Source organism: Sceloporus occidentalis, unplaced genomic scaffold, assembly GCF_023333645.1.
Source record: "Sceloporus occidentalis isolate IW3139 unplaced genomic scaffold, rSceOcc1.0.p SCAF_22, whole genome shotgun sequence".
NCBI classification, from domain to species: Eukaryota; Metazoa; Chordata; class Lepidosauria; order Squamata; family Phrynosomatidae; genus Sceloporus; species Sceloporus occidentalis.
Window position 1 is genome coordinate 9918434 of NW_028317002.1, and position 26528 is coordinate 9944961.

Genomic DNA, 26528 nt, shown 5'->3' on the forward strand with positions numbered 1-26528 from the left:
ATGCACCCTTTAGCAGGTCTAATCATAGAATGTGCAGCTGCCAGCCTCCAGATACTAAGAGAAACAGGAAGGGTTCATAGTGGCTTGATATGTCTTTCACTTTTCCCCTACATGGCCTTAAGTCACCTTATGTGAATATGAATACACATGTAATTATAAACACCTTTGGGCTGAAACTTTTCAGAACTTATAGGTTGAGGGTAAAACGTTTGCTTCTCCATAATTGCGTGTGTTTCTAGTCAGGTGTTATGTGCTCTCTTCAGATCTAAACAGACACTGCTGTGTTTTTTCTACCTCATCTTATTTAGAAAAAGTAAATGTTAGCGCACATTGATTGGAGATTGAGCTGGCATGTGTTCCGGTCTTTTTCTCAACGCTACTGTCCCAGTTGAACAATTAATGTATATGAAGGTCCTCTGTAAGTACCTTCAAATGCTTTCTTTAAGGCAGAAAAGGAAAAAAAAGTATTTAGGGAGAAGCTGCAGCTCCCCTGGATGGCCTGATGTTTTGTGCCTCTGAGATCCTGCTTGAAGCATCTAATCAATGTCAGGAAAGTGCTCCTATTGAAATCAGTGGCAGGGCTTCTCCTACATGTGCGCACAAGTCTGGTTAGCACTCTGCCCCAAGCAGCACTGGGGCTTTTTGGTAGTAAGTACATTACTTGGCAAATGCATATGGGGGGATATGGAGGAAGAAGATTGATTTTTCAATGTTGCTTATACGACGATGTGATGGTGTTGTATATGTGTTAATGCCTCTTTTATGACTGCAAAGAGAAATTCTGGTGCCAAGTACTTAAAGTGGACCGTTCACCATAACAACCAGTGCCCATGACCTCTGGCATTGTGTTAACAAAATACCAGTTGCTAGTAACTTTCTACACAGGACTAGATAGTTTTGTTTTCTTCTTTCTATTGAGTCAACATTCAGTTAAACATTATTATTCGGTGATCATGAGCAGTTGCGTACCTCTTTCTGGAACTCTGTGCGGTTGGCTACAATCCAAACCTATAGTGTGGCACTTCAGCATGTTGCTTGATAAGAAGTCTACCTGCTGGCATCTCAAGTAGTAAAGTAAGCAAGAGGCTAGACTGTGATTTTGTAGCAAAGTTCACACAGCTGAAGATCAAGAGCCCAAAAGGTCAACTTGCCAGGCAAATGGCTGCCCCTTATGTCCAGGAATCAGCACAAAGCCCAGCTGAGAATTGCCTGATGGATTTTACATCTGTGTTAGCTTTGGCTGATCAGAAAGATCAGAAGCAGCTGCCGAACAGCAGTCATCTTAGTGTAGGACACACCAGAAAAAGTCTTCCACATGCATTTTTCTAAGGTGAAAGCAATAGCGCAGTTCAGGTACATTACGTCATATGGAGAAATACAGCATGCAAAAGTTCTGATAAGATATACCCAACTTTTCCCTGCCATCACTTAGAATGGTGCACATTTTAGGGTTAGAAGGACCATTCACAAGAAATAGCCACATTAACGTAAACTAATTGGGCTTTCAAATATGGACACGTTTTAAAAAAAAACAAACCAAAAAACATCATCATGCGTGTATAGATAAACCATGCCATCGCATACACAATACCTTGTCTAGAAGCCCCACTCGTGTGAATGTTCTTTTCTTTTTTGAATCACCTTTTGATTAACCCTTTTTAGATTGAATTGAATCAATGCTGGGCAGGTGTGGGCTATTCCTTCGTTATTAAGTTATCAATTAATCAGGTAAAAGGTCTGGAATTGAGTTGAGGTGTGGCATTCACGTTTGGAAGTTGTTGCTGTGAACAACATGCTCTCATTGCAGCCATCCTTAGGCTGCAAAAAAAAAATCCATCAGAGAGGTAGCGGGAACGGCCAAATCAACAGTTTGGTACATTCTGAGAGAAAAAAAAAAAGAATGCACTGGTGAGGTCTACAACACAAAAAGGCATAGACGTCCACAGAAGACAACAGTGTTGGATGATCGCAAGATCCTTTTCATGGTAAAGAAAAACCCCTTCACAAGATCCATCCAAATGAAGAACAATCTCCAGGAGGTAGGCATATCGTTATCCAAGTCTACCATAAACAGAATGCTTCACAAGAGCAAATCTGGCAAAAGGCCAGATTAGACTTTGCCAAAAACATCTAAAAAAGCCACCCCAGTTCTCAAACAGCATTCCTTGGACAAATGAAACCAAGATCAACCTGTAACAGAATGATGGGACGAAAAAAAGTATGGTGAAGGCTTAGAACGGCTCATGATCCGAAGCATATCACGTCATCTGTAAAGCACGTTGGTGGAAGTGTGATGGCGTGGGAATGCTTGGCTTCCAACAGCACTGGGACACTAGTGTTTGTTGATGATGCGACAGAAGTAGCCAAATTAATTCTAAAGTGTATAGGGATATATTGTCTGCTCAGATTCAGCCTAATTCAGCGAAGCTGATTGGACATTGCTTCACATTACAGATGATCAGGACAACCTGATCAAGCATGCATTTCACTTGCTGAAAAAAAAACTTAAGGCACAAAGACCCCCAAACAACTGAAGACAGCTGCAGTAAAGGCCTGGCAAAACATCACAAAGCTGGAAACCCAGTGTTTGGTGATGTCCATGCGTTCCAGACTTCAAGCAGTCATTGCCTGTAAAGGATTCATGACAAAGTATTAAAAATGAACATTTTATTTATAATTGTGTTGATTTTTCCAATTACCGTATTGGCTCGGATATAGGCCGCCCCCTAAAAGTTTGGTGCTTTTTTAAAGCGGATGTGCCGGCACCGGAAGTTGTATACGCGTATTGCGTAGATGTCCCCCACCGGCCCCGCAAGACACCCGGGAGTCTGCTCTGGTAAGTCTTGGGGGCAGAGGTAAAACGCATCGTGCGGACGGTCAGCGGCTGCGGCGATGCGGGTAAACAACCTCCGCAGCCGGTGACCTTCCGCACGATGCGCTTAGACAACCTCCCGTTTCGGCACCCACCCCCGGTGGAAAGTGCTGGCAAGGGAGGCTGTCTGAGCGGATCGGAAAGTAGGATGCAGGTCCCCTGCACCGCTGAGGGGGATCTGTATCCTAACCCCGCTGCCTGCCCCATTCGGGCGCTAGACCCCGAATATAGGCCGCACCCCAACTTTTAAGACTTAAAGTGGGGGAAAAAAGTGCGGCCTATATTCGAGCCAATACGGTACATTTGAGTCTCTGCAATAATGGTTGCACTTCCTAAACATTTCACATGATATTTTTGTTCAACCCCATGAATTAAAGCTGAAAGTCTGCAGCTAAGTTGTTTCATCTCCAGCCTTCAAGTTATGTGCAGGGCAATTGGCTTTGTGTGCTCTGTAGATCTGTCAGCATTATTCACTACCACACACGGGTTCATTAGCCATGGAAAGGTAAATGACTCCGGTCTCCTTAGCTGCTGCACGGTGTAGGTTTCTTACGGTGACCGACTTTTCTTTCACATTTTCCAGTAACTCGCTTAGCTTCAGCATCAATGGACTGGATTGTCCAAACCATATCTTGCTGTGACTTAACAGGAAAAACTTGCACTCATGGAAAATTGCTTTTATATTGGAGCCCTGAACAGCAAATTAGGGCCACAAGCCAGGTACAGTTAAAATTTTGATGTGGGACTCTGCTAACCCAGCATGACGCTTCTCCAATCTCCTGTTTGGGAAAGAGGTTAGAAACAAGAAACATATGTAGCTAAGGAAATGCCAAGAATTCTGAGCACACCCACCTATTATGTCATACTGTACATACATTGAATATTTCTTATCAATTGCAAGGGGACTAAAATTGTTCTAAGGTTTAAAAAATAAAGAAGTGATATATATATACCCTGTGTGTATATAATGTGCGTGTATGGTGTACTTGGGATATCAAATGCTGGTCCTTCAATTCTGTTATTTTGCGAAGGAGCGACATATATTCATATTTATGTGTAAAGAGCGCTTCTGGTATAATATAGAGCCATCAGCAGAAACAATCAGTTGGTTACTATGGTGATGTCTCCACTTTGAACTACAGATGTGCTCTTTATAGCAAACCCTCTTTGAAAATGTCAATTTCTGCACACTGATAAACGCAATGATCTTCACAAACTCGGCTTTTATTGAATTGTTTTTGGACATAACTGTGTGTGTCCTACTTGTAAACAGCAGCTTGTCAATGATACCCATTATCTCCAATAGTGCTAAACACTTAAGCACAAGGAAAGCAAGGTTGCCTCTTCTTCTGGCTTGGAAATAAAACACTTCAAAGGGGAACTAATGTCATGCTTTTATATCCTTTGTTGTTGTCTACTGGTTGTAAGGAATGTGTATATAATGTAGCAGAAAGTCGCATGAAAAGTATAATTTATTCCTATATTTTGTGCCAGTCAAAGGAAATGTAAAGTAAGGAAGTATTACTCTACTGAGAGAGTGGTAGATAAGTGGTTATAAGACCTTTTCAATCTCTTGAACACAATTGTGAGTGTGTCTTCTCTAATTTAAACATTTGGTTTAATGTACACAGAGTGGCACCCATCTTAAGAGTGAACTTGCAATATAGAGCAAGTAGAAATGCTGCTGAGGTCAGTCTTTTGACTTGTCCTCCATTGCTTCTTGGCCCTGTGGGATTTAGGCTAGGTTTCCACTTGGGTTTTTGTCCTGCGTTTTTTTCTTGATGAAAAACACCAGGAAAACTGCCAAGAAAACTGCTACTGCATTCTCCTGCGTTTTGGCGTTTTTTCTGGCGTTTTAGCCTTTCTGTGGAAATTACTTTTTTGACCTTAGGCAGTTTTTCCAGCCTTTACACGTTGGAATTTTCACCCAGCTAAAAGGGATTAGGATAAATGGCAAGTATCTGCCCCCTCCTGATGTCATTTCCTTGGTAGAGTTCTACTTAAGCACGCCCCGGCGGACCCTTTTGTCTCTTTTCTGTGGTTTGTAAGGAATGCTTTATTCCGAATGTCTTCTCCTCTAGGAAGATTGGCCCCAAATGATGGTGCAAATTGTTTGCTGTTGCTTTTGGCACGCAGGATCCAGTTGGGTATGTTTGTTTGTTTGTAATGGCATGTTTGTTCCAAATGGTGTAAAATTCAATATGAACTTTGTTTTGTGTGAAACTGTTTGTTTCCAGCCTATTTCTCGTAGGACACACAGATACTGGGTCCATCCTCTGCATTGTAACTGTGGAAAAAAACGCCATAAAAAACGCCAAGGCAAAACCCACATGGCTTTTTCATGGCGTTTTTTTCTCTCCCATAGACTTCTATTGGAGAAAAACGCCAAGATTTCCTTGCAAAAAACGCCAGTGTCAACATGCTGCGATTTTGAAAAACTGCCACAGAGCCCAAAAAAGCAGAAAAACGCCAAAGAGCACTGAAAAAATGCCAAACAGAAAAACGCCAAGTGGATATGGCATTCTGCGATTTCCTATTGAAGAACAGCTAACATCTGGCTGCAGCATATTTTCACAAAAATAACGCCGTGTGGCTGAATTGGCGTTTTTATGGGCGTTTTTAGCAAAAAAAACAACCAAGTGGAAACCTAGCCTTACATGGTTTCAGTGGCCTTGGGTTTGATGGCATTAGCATCTGTGCCGCAGAGCACCAAAATTGCTTGTAATTCTGGAACTTTTGGACTCCTGCATCAAGCACACTGTTTTTATTGCACATGTAAAAATTATTAATCATTATAGGATGGATCAGTTAAACACTAAGCAAAAAGACAATAATTTTCCACCTCATTAAACTTCCTATGTATGTACAAATCCTGCATAAACCCAGAATCTAAGCAATGCCATTAGTATTCGTATCCAACACATGTATAGCATGTGTCAGGGAACATAGGACTCCCTAATACAAAGGACTTCCCAATACCAAGGACTTCCCGGGCTACATGCCGACCAATGTTCCATCTAATTTTTCTTAGGTGGAGTGCGCAGAAAATTTCTCTTGTGCAAAAATTTTCCCAGCGCAAAAATTTTGTGCGCACAATATCCGCGCCACATAAAGTATCAAAAAAAATATATATTTTTCTTTATTGGGAAAAACTGTTGTGCGCACAATTTTTGGACATGTGCGCTCTCTAAAAATGCTATGTGCACGCGCACAAGTGCACAGCTTAGAGGGAACACTGATGCCGACTCTCCGCACACAGCAGCCTCACTGACAGGAGCGTAACATCGATAGTCACAGCTCTTCCTTCAAGCGCCCAAGAGCTGCATCGAAAGAAATCCAAGTCCCGCACTCCAAAGTTGCTCCAGTTTGTTTTTTATTCTTCATAACTTCTAATGAAACAGATTGGAGGATCAATAGCTTAACGCGTTTTGCGCTTAATTTACCGCTTACCCATAAGCCTTTCTCACTAACGCCAAGCTTGACTATACTATATAGTTGACCTTGCTTAGGTCGCTGGGCTGGTAGAATGGCATGGCACCCAGGTTCTTTCCTACGATATCAAGTGCATGCAGAAGGGGGCCCTTCAGCCATAGTTTGCCTACGGACAGCAGTGACTGATATTAACCTCTCTGCATCTTTAATAACATTCCATGGTTTTCAGATTAAATCTGTTATGATGGCGTCAGATGTGAAGGGTGCGCTTCCATGCAGCCTGCTTATAGCTGGTCACATGATCAGCGTGATTAGAGAATCACAGTATTCACATAGTGTGGCCACCATCTCTGAGATCAGAGTTTAATCCCTTTTGCTCACTCTACTCGTACTCTAATTGTGAGGAGGGGAGGAAATTGACATAGTTTTGTTTATTTTAATTATGGATTAGTTTGTATGTTATAAAATGTTACATTTTATCCCATAGTATAATGTGATCTGTTCTGATCATAGTATATTATTACTATATTTTAACTATATAAATTACATAGTGTGTGTGTTTGTTATGAGCTTCCTTAAAGTACTGTTGAGGAAAGTCTTTTGTTCTGAAATTTTGTATGGGTATAATAATAATAAAAAAAGCAGAGATTACTCAAACACACAGCAAAAATAGTCACTTGGATGCGAAGGGCATTTCATTTAATAGTGTTTGGATACTATTTGATATGTATTTAATAATAAAGGCAAATATTTATGTAGGATAAAACTTGGTCCATTTTCATGGTATTTGTTTTACACTTAAAATTAGATATTTGAGATGTATTTATGTACGCATGAAGATGTAAGCCACAAACTGCTGTAGCTTTTAAAATAGCACTTTATATTTGTGTAGTAGTTAGCCAGGAAAAATAAAAACAAAAAAACATTTGGTCAGTGGTTTCAGTGCTTCTTTCTTCTGCAATTCTAAATCGGCAGGGTCCGGTTCAACCTCCCCATACCCCCCATGGAGAAGGGCTGTGTGACCGGTATAAATGCGACGTAATAGCTGCTGAGCTAAGAATTAAATACCAATATTCCTGTTATATTAGATGTGACTCTCTAGTTATTGTACGATAATCACACTAAACAGGAATAGTTAATATTGCTATACCTTTCTCTTACAGGTCTCTCTCTACCTTTTTAGTTAATACTCGGTTTTTCCACGATTATCAACTCTCTATAGAAAGCTATTGTCTTTAGATTATTTAAAAGGGGAAAAAAGCTGTATACTACACCAAAAAATGTCTTTGCAAATCTGTGTTATCCAAATCTTTTATGGGCAGTGGGGTTCCTTCCAATTTAGATTGTAGATCAGGTAGCATGATTTGGCTACTTTCAACTGATCTGCCAAATATGCTGGATTTTCCACTTGCCTATAATATCCTTTTTAGTATGTGTAAAATCCTCACATGTCTGCCAGGAGCCTACAGTACATAGTGTTATACGTAGCACACATGGCCAGTCAACAGTGCAGGAAATTAAACCAGTTGATCTGTCTTGGATTTATATTCTTTCATACCCACAAATGTTAGTTTATACTGTGGGAGTTTTGTATTTTTACTGATGAGACATGTTGGGTGTCATTATTTAAGTACTTATTAGTTGAGCAGTTTAAGAGATCACATAGGTGAATGTGAGAAGTAAAACAGAGAGGCAAAATTATATAGGGGTTTATGACATTTGTAGAGTTATGCAGAAGCCATGTTAACCACAGTGTGGCCGTTGGTGTCAACATATTTTTTGTCACCCCAGATTTTAAACGTCCTAGCCATACATTGTACTGGTGATGTGCTGCTGTCACTTGCCTGTCTCTTTCCTGATAACGATCAAGTGCATCAGAATGCAGAATCATATTTCTTGCTACAGGACAGGCCTGGCCATAATTTAAGACAATGTGCACAATGGACCGTCACAACATCTCGTAGCTTTTGTCTCTAATAGTATTGTAGCTCTGACCTGTGGCTAATGCCCAGTGTCTGCAGGGACAACCACACCTTCAGGCTGTATCCTGCCAGCATTCCATGGAAACCGTACCCACTGCCACCTAGAACCGATAGCGCATTCCATGGTACTGGAAATTCATTCAGTTTTACCTCTTGTGTTATGTGTTGAGTGTTTGCAGAGGTTGAGTTGCTTATTACCATCTCAATGCTCTGCGGTTTGTTTTTCGTTCGTTTTGAATTAAGCTAATGGCTTAAGTCTTTCCAGTTGACAAGCTGAAAACATTCATTCCTCTTGTATCTCTATGTCAATTGCTGTATTGTACTTGCCGTTATCTGTAACATTGTCGCTGCAGAATCTGTAGGCGCTTTATAAATAAAGTATAATATCTTTTCCTCTTCATTTCCTTATGCGCAATTCCTTAACATCACGACCCTCGAAGTATTACTGTTACTTTTCATCTGATTTAGTTTGTTCTTGTTTAGATATTAAATTTGGATCAGATACTTCCACTGTGATTTTCTAATACGACTGTTTAAGATTCTCATTCTGCTGATGCCCAGCTATTGAATTGTCCTTGTGAGAGAAATCAATACAGTTGGCACGAGTCATCTTCTTAAATTAAGGGATTTCATTGAAACTGGATACACGCTTCAGAAACAACTTCCTTTTTATCCAATATAAAATCACCCGTAGTTAAAGGAACTGATTTAATTATATATGGATCCACATGGTCGAACAATAACAATCCATCTCCCCTGTTTAGCATGCCAACATTGTAGCTAAGCATTATGTCTTACTCCTACGCTTTTCTCTCTAATACCAAGTTTGGCCATGCTATATAGTTGGCCTTCCTTAGGTAGCTGGCCAACCCTGCCCAGAAGCATAATTCAGTAGGCCTATATGTTGTCTGTAAACTAAATAAAATACCTCAATCATCACTTTGTGAGCAAAAAGGAAAATGCTTTGCTAATACGAGCAAGGCTAAAAACACGTCTCTTGGGATGGATTTACTTTTGGGATATTTGTCTGGCTTTTGTAATTTTTGCAATTATGAACTAGACCTCTCCCCGATTGGCTGCTTAGTTTGTATCTTTTTTTCAACTTTTAGATTTTCTTATTAGTTTGCCAAAAGTCCAATAGCTTTACTGTGTTCTGTGGCTAAAGTGAATGAAATGTGTTTCTAATGATGTCATAAAAAGTGATTTTGTGGTTTTCAACAAAACAACTCTTGACTTACGCTCTTTTGATTAAGGTAAAATATTCTTTGTGATAGACCTATATAGAGCTCCTCACAAATGATATATGAAGGAGTGTAGGCAACAGATAGCTCTAAAGAGCAACAAACCCAGTAATATGGAGCCACCCTATGCCTGACCATGGGGGCAAACAACTTTGAGCACTCAGATAGCTACCCTACTTGTAGAACAATTACCGCTAAGTAGGATGATGCCAGAACTCTTGTCTGATTCTTAGTATTTGAAAGATACATGTGTTAGGTATTTTATAAATTTGCAATATGTCTATGCGGTTGATAATGTACAGACATTGATGATTTCTTTTGCATTGCAGCTGAAGCTGTGGAACAAATACCGCATTTCCAACATTCCATCACTGATCTTTATTGAGGCTTCCACAGGGAAGACTGTATGCAGGAATGGTCTCCTGTTAATAAAAGATGACCCAGAAGGTGAGTACTTTTTAGCTGTTTATATTTTACCAGATGTAATGATATCTTCTGAGCAACTTCTTTAGTCCTTGATTGAAATAAAAATACCACATTTCATATATCTACAATAAAGAGCCATGTGAATGAGCATACTGGCCATAGAGGGAATGAAACATAGCAAGATTTTCAACAGTTTTGTACTCCATATGGTTCATTTGTTTTTTAAAATGTATAGCTATTAAACGGAGTAAAAGAATAAAGAAAAAACTCTCAACCATAGTCTGAAAGGGCAGTAATAATGTGAGTGGTGCATTGTTGTTAATAGGGCTGAAACAACTAATCGATAAAATCGATAATAATCGATAATTAAAATCGTTGACAACGATTTTCATTATCGATTAGTCGAATCGATTTTTATCGATTATTAAAAAGAGGTTTTTTCAGAGCAAATGCTCTGAAAAACTCCTCTCCTTATATAATCCGACCTCAAACAGAGATCGGATTATAACACTAGAATCCTGTCAGCCGGCGGGTGTCCCTGCGATACGCACAGACAACTTCCGTCTCTCCCCTCCACTTCCATGCACCCCTCTGACTCCTCCCCCCTCCCATACACCGCTCTGCCTCTCTCCCGACTCCCTGGTATTTTGTGAACCTCCGTTGTTGACAGGCACTTTCACTGCAGCTTCATAGAAGCCTCAGCGTAAGTGGCGGAGGCTGTCTGTTCACATCGTGCAGACCCCCACCGGCTGACAGAGAATCGAGGTCTCCTGCAGAGGATCATCCTCTCTGTCAACCGGTGGGGGTCTGCATCGCACAGACAGCCTCCGTTACTGCCCTTCACTTACACTGAGGCTTCTATGAACCCGCAGTGAAAGTGTGTGTGTCAGCAACGGAGGTTCACAAAATACCAGGGAGTCGGGAAAGAGGCAGATCGGTGTATGGGAGGGGGAGGAATCAGAGGGGTGTATGGGAGCCACCCTCCCATACACCACTCTGGCTCCTCCCCCTCCCATACGCCACTCTGCCTCTCTACCCGGCTCCCTGGTGTGTTGTGAACCTCCGTTGCTGACAGGAGGCAGAGTGGAGTATGGGAGGGGGGAGGAGGCAGAGTGGTGTATGGGAGGGGGGAGGAGGCAGAGTTGTGTATGGGAGGGGGGAGGAGGCAGAGTGGTGTATGGGAGGGAGGAGGAGGCAAAGTGGTGTATGGGAGGGGGAGGAGCCAGTGTGGGGTATGGGAGGGGGGAGGAGGCAGAGTGGTGTATGGGAGGGGGGAGGAGCCAGTGTGGTGTATGGGAGGGGGAGGAGCCAGTGTGGTGTATGGGAGGGGGAGGAGCCAGAGTGGGGTATGGGAGGGGGAGGAGCCAGAGTGGGGTATGGGAGGGGGGAGAAGGCAGAGTGGAGTATGGGAGGGGGGAGGAGGCAGAGTGGTGTATGGGAGGGGGAGGAGGCAGAGTGGTATATGGGTGAGTTATAGTGGTGTATGGGGGGTATAATGAATTTCAGGGAGGCAGAATGGCATATCTGGGGGAGTTAGAGTGGTGTATAGGGGGAGGTAGAGTGGTGAATCAGGGAGTATAATTAATTTCAGGGTGGTGCAGGGCATTTAGGGGGGGCGGAGTGGCATATCAGGGTACACAGTGGCATATAGGGAGGTATAAGGCGTAAATGGGGGCAAGTGGCATATTGGAAGTTATAAGGCATATCAGGGGGCACAGGGGCATAGGGGATATTAGGCATATCAGGGGGGCATAAGACATATCTGGGGGTAAAAGGTATATCAGGGGGCTCAGTTGCATATCACTGGCATATAAGGAGTATAAGGCATATCGGAGGCACAGTGGAATCTCTGGCAAATAGGAGGTATAATGCATATATGGAGGAAGAGTGGCAAGCTGGGGGTCAGATGTGCATAACTGGGGGCAGTTTGGTAAATAAAAGAAAATATAAACGAGGCTTTTTTTCTCAGTTTTTATTAAATATGAAAAATAGTTAACATATGAATTATTATTTACTAATAACTTTGTATTAAAATCTAGTTTGAGAAACACTGTGTTTGGGTTCTTGTAGCTTTTATTATGTCAGTAAAATAAGAAGGTGAATAGAGAGAGAGGCCATTGCAATAAAGAGATGAAAGTGTAAATTGTACGTTTTTTATTACATTATTTTAAATTTTAAAAAATTGCATTTTTTTATCCGATAAATCGATTAATCGAAAAAATAATCGGCCAACTAATCGATTATTAAAATAATCGTTAGTTGCAGCCCTAGTTGTTAATGTTCTTTTGTACTTTGTCATGATTGATCACATCTTTACAATTACAATGAAGACAGATATTTGTAATCATTTGGTAGGCAGTTATTTTCACATGTTTGCCAACAGTATGGTGTATGCTGTTCAGTCCTTCCAGAGATCTTGGTGAACTTGAATTAACCGGTAATAAAAAGAAATGATATTGTACAGTGTGTCCTGGTCTCCAGAAGCTGATATAGACCAGTACCGGTGCTGAGCTCCATGCACAGAGAATAGCTTGTAGACTTCTATCTTACCAATATCTTACAGTCAAAACCCTCAGCCACATTGAATGACTTACTGTTTTAATTGTAATCTTTTTTTGAAAAATTGAATCCAGGTATCTGTCTAATATTTTTAGCAGACAAAATTGTGTTTATTGGGATTGTCCTTTTCTCAATTTGTGAGCCAAATGTAGTTAACGAATTTGGTGGCATTCCTGCTGTGTATGATATACATATTGATGATGATTACCCATGAGATTTTTGCTTTGGGGATATAAAATGTCCCAAGGGTCACACTTTTTTTGGGGGGGGGTGTCAGTGGGTGTGGCTTAATATCATTTTCCATAGCTGTTAATAGGCCTGGATTTAGAACACAATCACACTATTTTTATTTACAATGTGTAGCACTGGAGATCTGTGATCATGTGGGATTAAAATTCTTATACATCTTAAAAATAAGGCACTAGTGTAGTAAAGAAAGACATGCGGATCCAGGTCCCAGATAAAAACTATGCCTGAGAGGTCCTTGAGAGTTTTGCTGTTTATTGAAATAAAACATTGCCTGATCATATATGAATGGGACATTATTAATCATTTCTGGGTAGGGTTCTGGTATATAAAATAAATATGGATGTTCTAATAAACAGAAGATAACCGTATCTTTAAGTCTGTTTCTCCTCATCCGACACTGAATATGTCTATTCAGCTTTTCCTAAGAGGGTAACTTGGCATTGGTCGGTATTCAGATATACATGCATTTTATTCAGTGACTATTTTTTTTTCCAATCTGCTTAATGACCTTTCACAGGCAGAAAAATCACGACTTGCCCATAACTACCTGGAATTTGTAGCCAGGGTTTAGCTATTCACAGCGATAGTAGTGCCAGTTATTATGCATCCTGACCTAATGTTTATCACTAGACATAGTAGTGTATAAAGAACAGTGCTCCCTGCACCAACACTTCTAAAGAACCCTGCTGGGCTGTGCTGTCATACACAAATGGGCCTTAAAGGTTGTATTCTAGCATTGAATTCATCAGGAATCTGTATTGACCTCAACACTATCAGCAAGACCCTAAATAAACACCTGCCGGTACCATATTCTGTACTTGCGAAGAAAAATCCACCTACGAATGTCATGGGTTGTTGACAACTGAGATTGTGTAAAATTGCTACCAAACTCACATTTAAGTACATGAGCTGGCATTTTGATTTGTTAATTTCGCCATAACCTTATAGGTCTGGAGTTCCCATGGGGTCCAAAACCTTTCTGTGAAGTTATTGCAGGACCTTTGCTCCGGAACAATGGCCAGACACAAGACAGCAGTACCTTGGAAGGATCATATGTTGGCATCTATTTTTCTGCACACTGGGTGGGTAAATACCAATATGAAAATAAAATATACAGGGGATTCATTGTTTGTTAAAAGTTTCAGTGCATATCACAGGCTTTCATCATCCCTATATTAATCAATACCATAGATGTCCCAGAACATGCCGCTACTAGTTTATGTATGTAATCTGTGTTCTGGGTCTATAATTAGAAAAAAAAATTCCATGTCGGAAATATTCTGTACTCTGTGATGCTTTTTGCCATTACAATACCCAGGCAGCTTTCAACTGCAATTAAACCACAACTCCCATCGTCTTCATCTATCTACTGTGGATGAAAGTTAACTGAAGATCATGTATGTCGTAGTTTAGCGGTTACTGGAGAATTGGCCACTAATCTCCCCTTACCTGTTGTTTCTGTAAGTCAAATTGTTATATACTACTTATGTCCTGTCTACCCTTTGTGCAGCGCAATGGAATATGACAGCCCTATATAAAGCAATAAATATTAATAATGTCCAGTCCTACTTTACACGATAATACTCTGCAATGGTCCAATGGTATGTTTTTTGTGCATAATGTTTGGCATCATTTTATTTTCTTGCTTCTTTTACAGTGTCCTCCGTGCCGCAGTCTGACCAGGGTTTTGATAGAAACCTATCGGAAGATCAAGGAGTCTGGGCAAAAGTTTGAAATTGTATTAGTCAGTGCTGACAGGTATGTGTATGCTTATTACGCAGTTAAATGAAATGTGCAGTAAACACTGTGTCGTGTTTTGCAACCTTTCCAGCCTCCCGGGTCTGGCACTGCCGAACTGGGAAAATGACCTCACTGGTTTTGCATGTTCTGGCACAGCCCTGCTGCTTTGTGGTAGGTTCCTGTTAGGTCTTGTTTTATAATGTGTTTCTAACGCACTGTCGCTTGCCTCTGAATGTAAGCGCAGTTTACGATAGTGTTTGCCATTCAAATGTGTGTATCTCAAAGCTGTGTTTTGCACTTATGGCGTTTAAATCTATGGCACGATAGATCACATTGCTGAGCAGAATAGCAAATGGATAAGATTCATTTATTTATTGAGTATTTCATTTGGAGTATCTGGTGAAGATGTCTTGTTTTGATCATAAAATCACAATACTAAGGTATCGTTATATATCAAGCTACTTATCGGAATTAACAAGAATGAAACCTACAATAAAAGGTGCATTTTGTGAATAGCAGGGTTTCCACATAACTCTAAGTAGTAAACTTGCTACGGTTGAACTCATGAAACTACCTACAAGTGTTTGCCAGCCATGCTTCCAAGCTGTAGCGTAAGCTTGGCCAACTGCTGACACTCGCTATGTATTTGCATCATACAAAAGGCTTTGTTCCATGTAGACCTATCATCGTATTAAAGCTAACCGTTTATTGCAGCAGCTTGCTCAGTCATAGAGTTGTGCTATCCATAGTTAACCAATATAAAAACACACACTTTGTTTTAGGGTGTTTTATATTGGTTATTTACATCCTAACCCTTTTTGCTCTTTGGGGTCTCATGAGTTAGTACACCATATTTAGGAGCCCCCTTGGTCCTTGTTAGGTGGTGTATTGGTATATTATTGTGTTTTCATTTAAATTATAATGACAAAGGTATTTAGCATGACCCTATGTACACTTGTAAATAAGCTCATATTCAGTGAACTATGCATCCACAAAAATGTAACAAAATAAATTTCACTAAGGAGCCAAAATGTTTTTAAAATAGTGCAGGTTTTCAGAAAACTCAGCCTGCTTGTCTGTCCCCTTTTAAAAAAAAAAAAAAATTACTACTAGTAATTTTTACTAGGACTGCTTAATTTCCCTAACTAGCGCTTCGGAAATGTGCTGGTCCTTCGGCTAAACTAAGTAAATAATTTTCCCTTGTATACAAGCAAAGCCTTTAATAGGCTTCTGGCGATTGTCGTAGGGTCAAAGGTCCCTCTCCTTGCAGATATCACATCTGCTTCTGAATGAAAGGAACCTGAAGGAGGGTACAGGGGTCATTGGTGCTGGGCTTCTCAAGCATGCCCATTCCCCTGCTGCACCTGGGTCAGTAGCAGGTCCTCTTGCCCCACAATTCACAGAGCAGGTACTTAGGCCTCAACAAACTAAGCAAGCCATGCTAGCAACGATTCATTTCAAGAATGACCTCTTCATACAGTATTGGAAAAAAGCATGGCATTTAGTTTTTTAAATGAAATTTAAACCCAACTTTATAAATTTAATAGCAGTTTGGACATGCTTTTTATTCTGTAGCAGCCTCTCCAAAAGCTTGATGGATTCACTTTAAAATAGTGCAGTTAATTTGTATTTGCCCCACAAGATGCTATGTGTATTTTCATCAAACCACCGGTAATATGTAACAACCGGCATTACTGAATTGTGTCCAGCATTTTAGTCTGGGGACAATCAACATCATTTTTGTTGATGATAGTTGGCAGGAGCTGAATAGGGCTGGGATGAATAACCCGTGAGGTAATTGACAGCTTTTCCAGGAATTGTTTGGAGTAAAAAAATATATGACAGTAAGTTAAGGTTATGATATATGAAGGCCATGTAATTTGGGTCAACTTATTTGTGCAAGATATCGCAACGTAATAATGAAAACAAAATATGGTGCCCTTTTTAACCTTTTTCCATTCCATGATACCAGAGCTTCAAAATGGTATTGCTGTTCAGTAATTTAATGCAGCCAGATTTTTCAAATGGACATATAATAAATATTTTATACAATAAGAAGCAGTAACATCCAGTTCACCTGTTTTATATCAGCTAACCAAACTGTCAGAGGTAGGGTTCATTGTTTGACCTGTCATTGGGGCTTTCACATTGAGATGGCTTATGTATAAAAGATGGATCCAATGCAAAGATCAGGGAGCTGCAACATTCTTAAGCAAGGCAGTAAACTAGATAGTTCCGGAACATTCCCTGGGCAGCATGGAAGCTAGGAGAATGCTGTTTGGGTTGGACCATTTCACTGGCTGATTTCTCCCATTTTTCCCACACAATATTCACAAATATGTAACATGTGTTGGTTTATAATTATTGATGAAAATCTGCAGCACGCAGCATGTATGTGCCAGTGGTATGTGTTAAAATCCAGTGGTATGTGTTAAAATCTGTTTGCCTGTGTCAGGAGAGAGTGCATGTTCGCTGCTTTTAAGAAAACTGGGCATCAACTATCATGATGTGTATTTATTATTAATAATAATAATGTTTCAACACAGGTCTGAAGAATCTTTTAAACAGTATTTCAGTGAGATGCCGTGGCTGGCTGTACCCTACAGTGATGAGGCAAGGAGGTCAAGGCTTAACCGACTGTATGGAATACAAGGTAAGAAGCATTGTGGTTTTGTCCAGTAAAAGCACAGTGCTTGTCAAATAGTCTAATCAACAAGAACATTATATTGGTTTATTTTGTAATTCATTTTGTACCAGAATCATTATTTCTACATAATGGACACTGTGTACCGTAAACAGCAAATGGCAACTGCCGTCATAGGCAGGCCGAAGTGAGGAAATAATTCATCAGTCTCGATGGTCTAAAACAAAGCTTGTAAAAATGTTTAAAAAAAATCATCACAGACAGCTCTAGTAACTTTCCAGACATAAAACTGCTCTTGTTTCTTTGTGAATAGTGAATGTCAGTGCCTGGCATCTATAGAAACAGGGTTCAGTGTAGCAGCAGCAAATACACAATCACTATTCTCCCAGGCTTTTCCGAGTCACTGCTTTTTCTTACAAGTTTGATTATAGCGCTTATGTTTTCTGTTTCTTTTGTAAATTTAAGCACTAGTTGGCTTGGCAACAGCAGTGATCAGTGACAAAACATAAAGGGAGAAGAAGGTTAATGAACTAAAGCCACTGATGTGCAACCAGATCATGTCATCTTTAACCTCATTACCATGGCAGGTTGGCCGCATTTGGTTCTAATTACACTGCCATGGTCGTGCTAAAGAGATATGCTTTGTTACCTTTAGTTGGAAACAGGGGATGGATTTGGTGCTAAATTTCCTGAAGTATTAGTATTGTTTCATTCTTTAAATCATACTTGGATTAGAAAAGTTAGTATTGAATTGTGTATTTTTACATGTTTTTGTGTAATTATTTGCACTTTAACTCCATAAATGCAGAAATATGTTATACATTAGCATTGATTAATACAGTCTTCCGTTTTACATGGAAGGAAACTTTATTATTATTATTATTAGATGTAAAAGTTGAATTTTATCATTTTTTTTTTTGTTTTTTGTTTCCTTGAATCAATGGTCATAAAGAGTCATATTGGGAAATTTAACGTTTTCCAGTGGGATAACTTTTTCTTGGGAAACATATAATTCTGTTTTTAGAAGTGCTTATTTAGAGGAGAAATCTGATCACCCTTCAATAGTATTAGCTGTTGGGTTCCAGAGAACAGTATAGTACTCTTTTAATGTAGAAAGCAGACTTTAAACATGGAAATGGCCCATATAGTTTACATGTCCTGTACACCTGCTCAGCACCTGCAAGATGTTTTTTTCTTTGTGGCTTCGGTAACAGAATATAGAAAGTGTTTGCTTCTTAATACTTGCATGTAAAGGGAACACTGACTCCTAAAGTGTAGATGTATTTCAGTAAGTAAAACTTGTAGAATATCATTCTGCTGATTTTACATCAGCTTCTGAAAGTCAAAGGATGGTGATCAGTGCATGGGCATTGACACTGGCCTTCTGCATATACAGAAAAAACACAGCAAATTAATAACGGCGCTCCAGCACCTTGATTCGCAGATATGGTGCCATGTACCATACTCCTACTCTCTGATACGCTCAGACAGCCTCCCGTGCCGGCACCCAACCCCCCCCCCCCGTGGGAAGTGCCGGCACCCAACCCCCCCCGTGGGAAGTGCCGGCACCCAACCCCCCCCGTGGGAAGTGCCGGCAGGGGAGGCTGTCTGAGCGTATCACAGCACCACTGCGGGGGATCTGTATCCTAAGCCTGCTGCCTGCCCGGCGCCCGGAACTGCATGTCCCGGGCGTCGGGCGCTAGACCCCGAATATAGGCCGCACCCCCACTTTAAAGACTTAAAGTGGGGGGGAAAAGTGCGGCCTATATTCGGGCCAATACGGTATATATTTTTTAGCGTGATGCAAATCTGGTTTATATGACAGGCTTTTTTGTTAGTTTATGGTAAATCCTCCTTTAATATAGTGGTAGACAACTTGTGTCATATCGCTACATACATAAACTATAGTTTTTGTGCATATGTAGGCCGACCCTCTTGGATTTGTACCAAGTAATGCAGTCAAAGCAAGTCATTGGTCTGAGAGGATTTTGTTAGTCAAATGTTTATAGTATCGTTATCCAGTCTACAAAATTGCAGCCATAGAGTGTTAGGGAAGTAATCACCGTATTTGCTCGGTTATAAGACAACCCCCCCAAAATGTGAATATTAAGAAAAAAAATGAAAAAGCCTGAATATAAGACGACCCTATAACAAAAGTTTGATTAGTAAATATTAATTCACATGTAAACTATTTCATATTTGATAAAAACTGATTGATAAAAATGCATTTTTTGCTTTTATTTCCTTTTATTTGCCAACCTGCCCCCTCCTTATACCCCCCAATATGCCACTTTGCCCCCACCCGATATGCTTTATACATCCCAATATGCCACTCTGCCCCCTGATATGCCTAATACCACGTATATGCCACTCTGGCCCCTGATATGCCTTATCCCCCCCCCCCTATTTACCGATGCATCCTTAGACTTGTTCCTCGTTGTCCAGACTGCCTGGTGTCAAGTGGGGGCAGCCAGTGAATGTCTGTGCTTTGCGCGTAGACAACCTCCGCTGCTACCTGGGACTTCTATGGCTGAGCACCGGAAGGTCACGTTACGCCGGTGCGCCGTCACAGAAGCCCTATAATTTAGGTGTAGTTGTAAGATAATGGTTTGACGTGTATTTGAATAAAGAAGCACCAATTTGGCTCTTGCTAAATGCATTGCCAAAGATAGCCAAATTAGTTTAGATTGCAGGAGTGGTAGATGATTTATGCAGAGGCTTTTGTGCTGACAATAGTTAGAGTAAGCCATGAACATTTTTTGACATGCGGTTAGGAACAGTGTTTGTATAGTGCTTTTTTATATGAGGATTAGGCATGGTTACTATAGCGGGAAGTAAAGATTAGCAGGGAGCAGCTTTGCTGTAGCTCACTACAATGTATTCGGGAAGTTCTGGAGATCAGACTGTAAGCTCCTGGCATGAAATGCTGAACAGAGACGTGTCTGCTCTGAATCAGGACAGTGTTTAGCGTTCCACTTGTATATGTTGGTTCACCGCATGTTTATAATGAGAACAAGCTCTGTGTCATTCTCACACTCCAGTACATTAAATAAAGAGCACCAAGTCTTTTGTATACTCAAGTTAATATACTCAATCCAGCTGCATGAGACTAAAAGCAAAGACCTATTTCAAAACCACTACTATAATGTGATGTTAATGCCCACAGATTGTTGTCTTTATGTATGTATGTATGTATTTATATATATATATATATATATATATATATATATGTATGTATAAGTGTAATATTTATATATAACCGATAGACACTACATCTCTCCGGCCACACACATTGAGCCACAGAACACACGCTTGCACCGTAAACAAAGGACAATGACAGCCTTCAATAAACAATACAAGCTTGCTAGGGCTGCAGCCACTGGCGGACCAATGTTTTCTCCCAGTCCAGGGTGGATTTGGTTCAGCTACCCCAAACTGATGTCTGCTTTTTATTTGTTTACCCAATACTTTTTTCTGCTCTCGGAATGTTTACTCTCTCGCCCAAACGTAAGACTTTTGGTAATCTCCCAAAAAAAGAGGTAAATAGGGGTAGCTTGTTGCCGTACCTTTTTTTTCATTTACATCCCGAGAGATAAGTATTTTAATACATATGACGTTGGCAGCTTTTCACTGTGATATTATGAAGATGTACAAGAGCACCATCCATTAACATTTTTTTTGTTATGCAGGTATCCCAAACCTCATCATCTTGGACCCCAAGGGAGAGGTCATCACACGACAAGGAAGAGTGGAAGTATTGCATGATGTTGATTGCAAAGAGTTTCCTTGGCACCCAAAGCCTGTTGTGGAGCTCACGGATCTAAATGCTGTGCAGCTGAATGAAGGCCCATGCCTTGTCCTGTTTGTAGGTATGGATAATGTGCCACATTTCCTGAAGTGTTAGGGGATGATGGTCTTGGCCATGACGATGATGCCATGAACATACCCAAATGTTCTGCTTAGGTTAGGTGATGAGAACTGTGAAATATCTGCACAGTGAACATACATTTAACATTATATCAACATTCAAACTTTTTTTTCTCTTGTGATGGGATTGTTGTTTTCAACAATTACGCATGTCTACTCCTTTCTTGTCCATTTTTTCATTATATGAAGATAATTAGATGATTCTGTAATAGGTTTTACCACCACGGTAGAGATCTACACTAGTAGAAGAAAAATGTTTATAGTAACAGTAGATTTTGGTTCTTATAATAAAGAACAGTTGCTTGTGTTTTGGTGTTTAGTGATGTATGGAAGGATAATTATGTGTGAGGAGGGTTGTGAAGATCAGGGGGGTAGAGGAGGGAGGGGGGTATAAGAAACATGCAGAGTGGGCTAAAATAGCCTTTAAAATGGCAACAAAGGGCTTCAATTCACCATATATATTTTTTTTTTATATGGCAAAAAAATGCTTTGTGCAAGAGACCTATTGGCAGGGTAACCCAACATTTCTATGGAGATGCAAAAAAATTCATGTATTAATATATATCCAGCGCATTAGAAGGAAAAAAGGTGCAGCAACCTTTATATCTAATAATATCAAATTTGAACAAATATTTGAATATGGAAGGTTGGAAATTAAGTTTTTTATAAATTAGTCAATATATGTAGAGTTCCTAAATAAAGTACAAGAAGATATAGAAAGGTGTGGTGAGGGTACGTTTAAGATAGGTGACTTGAAACGTACCCCAGATTTAAAATTAGATAAAACAATAAATGGGGCAAATAAAAACCTTACCTTATTATTGACTTAAAAAAAATAAATTCAAATAGTAGAGGGTGAAAAGGACTTCTATTCACCCCAAAAAGATTTTTTTTTTTTTAAATGCTCATGATGTAATTTACCAAGTAAAATCCTCCCCGTCCTTCTTTGATGGCTTCAACCCCTTGGTGTCTTATTAGAGGGAGGGGTTTATAAACTATCCCAGTACTATATAAGACTCTTCGACAATATCAGCAGTTATTTTTGAAATTGACAAAAATTAAAAATCTATCAGTCAGTGATTAAGCTAAAGGCTAGGTATGGAGGGTTATTCGAATGGAATATAACATCTTTAGCTTCTGGAAACTGGTTGTTATGAGAGTCTATTTTCCCACTGGAAGAAACTTGCATCTCTAGTATAGTTAACCAATAAACTTTTAAAAGCATTGCCATCACATCGTCCAGTACTAAATGATAAACTAAAAACTTTGAGAAACATAAAACCTAGATTTAAAATAGTATCTCATAAAAAACCCCTTTTGGAACCTGCTATTACAGATATAAATATTTTGAACTAGAAAGACCATAAAGTTGCCTTATTAGATCTTTTCGAAGAAAACTACCTAAGCTCCTTTGGTAATCTTAGAGATTATAAAACGACCCCCCAAATCTGAATATTAATTTAGGGAAAAAAAAAAAGCCTGAATATAAGACGACCCTATAGGAAAAAAGTTTTACCAGTAAATGTTAATTCATCTAAACTATTTTTTTTTTTAATAAAAGCTATGATTGAGAAAAATATTTTGATTTTATTTCCTTCTATTTTCCAGCCTGCCCCCCCCAGTTATGCACATCTGCCCCAGAAGTGCCTTATACCCCTATATGCCACTGTGCCCCATGATATGCCTTTTAACCCTCTAAATGCCACTGTGCCCCATGATATGCCTTTTAACCCTCTAAATGCCACTGTGCCCCATGATATGCCTTTTAACCCTATATGCCACTGTGCCCCATGATATGCCTTTTGACCCCCTATGTGCCACTCTGCCTCCAGAAATGCCTTCTACCCCTATATGCCACTCTGGCGTTAAGGGGGTTAAAAGGCATATTATGGTTCAGAGTGGCATATAGGGAGGTTTAAGGCATTTCAGGAGGCAGAGTGGCGTATAGAGGGTTAAAAAGGCATTTCTGGAGGCAGAGTGGCATTAAGGGGGTTAAAAGGCATTTCATAGAACACTCTGCCTCCAGAAATGCCTTATGCCCCCCATTTAACACCCCCTCCCTCCTCCAAACTTACCGGACCTTCTGACTCCCCTGTCATGTAGCCGGGGCAGCGTGTAGAGCTGTACGCGATTCGCGTAGACAACCCCTGCTACTAGCCACACCTCCTTCCGGCTGCAGCGTAAGTTGTCTACACGAATCGCGTAGACATCTACACGCTGCCCCCGCTACACACCGGGAACTCAGACGCACCGGTAAGTGGGGGGGCGGGGGGCGAGACAGGAGGATCCAGGTCACCTGCAGCTGCGGGGAATCTGGATCGTAGTCAGACCTAGTTGAGGTCTGATTATAAGACGACCCAGATTATAAAACGAGGGGTATTTTTTCAGAGCATTTGCTCTGAAAAAAACCTCGTCTTATAATCGAGCAAATACGGTAATAGGAGAAATCAAAATAGATGGGAAAAAGAAATAGCATATACGATTACATTAGAGGAATGGAGGCAATCAGTATTGGAGGTGAGGAAATGCTAATCTATGGGAAACTCATTATAAAGTTTTATTTAAATAGTATTCCCAAAATAATGTTGGAGATGCTTTCAAATATTTTGGTATTATGATTTGCTAGTAATGCTGTGGACAACGATATTAGAAATATATTATAAAGGTCATATCAAGTAAACTCTCTATAAGCTATTACTACTTCATCAAGTGTCTATACACCTAACAGAAAAAGGGGAGTTGCACACAAGCCCTTATATAAAATATATTGTTTATTTTACAGATATTCAATGAATAAAAAACATTTAATTATATAGACAACAGAGGTTATGATAAGAAAATAATCAGAGCATATGGAGGCAATATGGCTATATATATATAAAGTGTCTTGAGTGCATGTAAACCATCATGAGAGTTATAAAGTGCTAAGTCATTCAAATACAATTGTATTTTACTCTATATAAAGTGCACCTGTCTATATCATGATCGTAATAAATATTGCATGGTTTAAAAACCTCACTATAAAGTTAGTAAATATATAAGGCACTTATAATAGAAATTTAAACAAATACAAAAAATTGGGATAATAATTACGAGCAATATGCTCCTTACCCATATTACCAACCACTTCCCCAACGCCGTTTCGGTTCTCCTTTTTCAAGGGGTCGCTCATTCATCAAGTGTCATCTAAAGTATCTTTTACATACAAATAAAGCCTTTTGTATAAATATTATTATGACATTAGTATTGGCACTGAAATGGAATTCTAGGGAAATCCATGGACTAACCGATATGATTAAACAAATTGGTTATCCATTGGCAAAGGAAACTGGTTATTATACTATAAAAAAAAAATAGTATATAGTATTATATATGAGATCCATGGAAGAGATGGAGAGAAAAGTGTCCATTGCTATAATAATTTTATTTCCCTAGATGGGGATAGCCCTAAATCGTCTTCTTCATTCCAAATAATAGATTTTAATATTTTAGCAGTGTAATTTTGACCTAGATTGAAAGACGGTTTTCCCCCTCTATCTTCTCAAAATTAGATATTATATTCGGTAAGTCATGAATGTAACAGGTATGATGGAAATGTGATTTGTTTTTGTTTGTATTTTTGTTTTAGTATTATCTGTTTTGTTTGTATTTTATCATGGAAATGTAATAGCTTATTTAAAATAGAAAAAACTGCTTGCATTTGGTCACCCAGAGCTTGATTTTGACCAGATCTATTTGCAGAAAAGTAATGTCTAGTACTGTCTGTACTACCTAATTGTGTGTCCTCTGCAAATCCATGACTTTCTATACCCCTTGATAATTCATTAATACAAAAATATTAATATACTATGAATCAGACTCTCTTTATAAAGCCAAACTCTGCAAGGATTCCTCCAGTCTTAAAAAAAATATATATATATGTGCAATGATACAGAGAAAGCAATATCCGTGTTTGAGCCCTGGGGAGGTCATAGGAGCAGAAGATCACTTTCTCTGTATTGTTACACAATAAAAATAACAGTGGACCTAGAACAGATTCCTGAGTAACATGTATAATTAACTAGTACATAGCTGTACTTTTTTTGTGGAATTTAGTGTAGATGAAACATCCCAGTACTTTTCAAGTTCTAAAAGCATTGACGTATTATTAACCTGATTATAAACCTTCCACTTAAATTTGGAAGCCCCTGCTAATTAAAGTCAAATTTTCAATAAGTATGGTAAAGTATATTATGTGCTAGCTACCCTCTGCTTCTTTGTCAGAAATGCATGGCAATGATGACCGTTTGTCTTTTTAGATTCTGAAGATGATGGTGAGTCAGAAGCAGCAAAACAGCTTATCCAACCCATAGCGGAGAAAATTATAGCACAATATAAAGCCAAAGAAGAGGAATCACCACTACTGTTCTTTGTTGCAGGAGAGGTGAGTCCAAAACATTTGCGGAGGTCTGTCTCTGCTAAACCTTCTATTTCCAGAAGCACAGATCTCTCTTCTTGCCCCCATTGATTAAAAACATAACTGTATGTAGAATATAATATCAATGAATGGACATGTAATTGAGCAACAACCAGCCATTTTACTTATTCCACTGCCCCCAAGAACCTTGCATAATAAACCACATGAACGGCAGTGGCGTGTGCAGTGCTTTTTGACACTTGCAAGAATCGAGAGCATTTGTAGTTTTTGTTTTTTTGTTTAAGACTGGTTCTGGTTACTCTCGTCTGTGCAGGAGATACACATGCTAGTGCTGCGTGTGCAGATGTAGATCTCTAAGGTATTGAGGCTTCAGAGCTGCTCAAGCAGAAATGGATAGCTGTACAATATACATTATTCACAATACAAGCAGACGCACGCCTAGTTTATGGACATTTTCACTTATATATTAGTGTGATTTGTAGTCTGTATTGGCCTCAGCTGGGTACTTATAATCCCAGCCTGTCTAGCCGCTACCCATCGTATGTCCATTTATAACTCACAGACAAATATATAGATTTTCTGGTCCAGATGTTCAGCTTTACTCACTAAGTACTATCTTAGTAACATAGATCTGATGACAGAGAAGGTATGAGATCATATTTTTCTGGAATTAAAAACTCAAGGGACACATTTGTATCGCTAATACAGCTAAGAAAAAGCACAATTTTGCAAACACTTAATTTTTCTTAGTACTTTGTCATATAAAGTGACGTGCTCAGGATGTGATTGATGAATGCTCATCTTATTTTTACAGTTTTCAGTAACACAACATGCTTTTTTTCAGGCAGTTCTTACTTAGTTTGGAGGGTACGTATGTACCACTCATGTATTTCACTGTTGACTGAGCCAAGTCACCGACACCAGTAAGAAGTACAAAAACATAATTATTAATGTGTGTTCCTAACCTGTTTCTGGTTTGTTTGCCTGACCTTAGTATCTGTGGGCACTAAACCCTATTGTCATCTAGTGGGCATGTGAA

At 39.5% G+C, this 26528-nt stretch overlaps 1 protein-coding gene across 1 annotated transcript in view; it reads left to right on the forward strand.

Moving 5' to 3' along the window:
• Nucleotides 1–26528, forward strand: part of NXN (nucleoredoxin) — a 59781-nt gene that overhangs the window by 30522 nt on the left and 2731 nt on the right. The window contains exons 2-7 of the mRNA XM_089484636.1: nt 9857–9974; nt 13710–13843; nt 14419–14519; nt 17048–17154; nt 20835–21014; nt 25371–25495. Coding sequence (XP_089340762.1) covers nt 9857–9974; nt 13710–13843; nt 14419–14519; nt 17048–17154; nt 20835–21014; nt 25371–25495 — 765 coding nt within the window. The remainder of the gene's footprint in view (nt 1–9856; nt 9975–13709; nt 13844–14418; nt 14520–17047; nt 17155–20834; nt 21015–25370; nt 25496–26528) is intronic.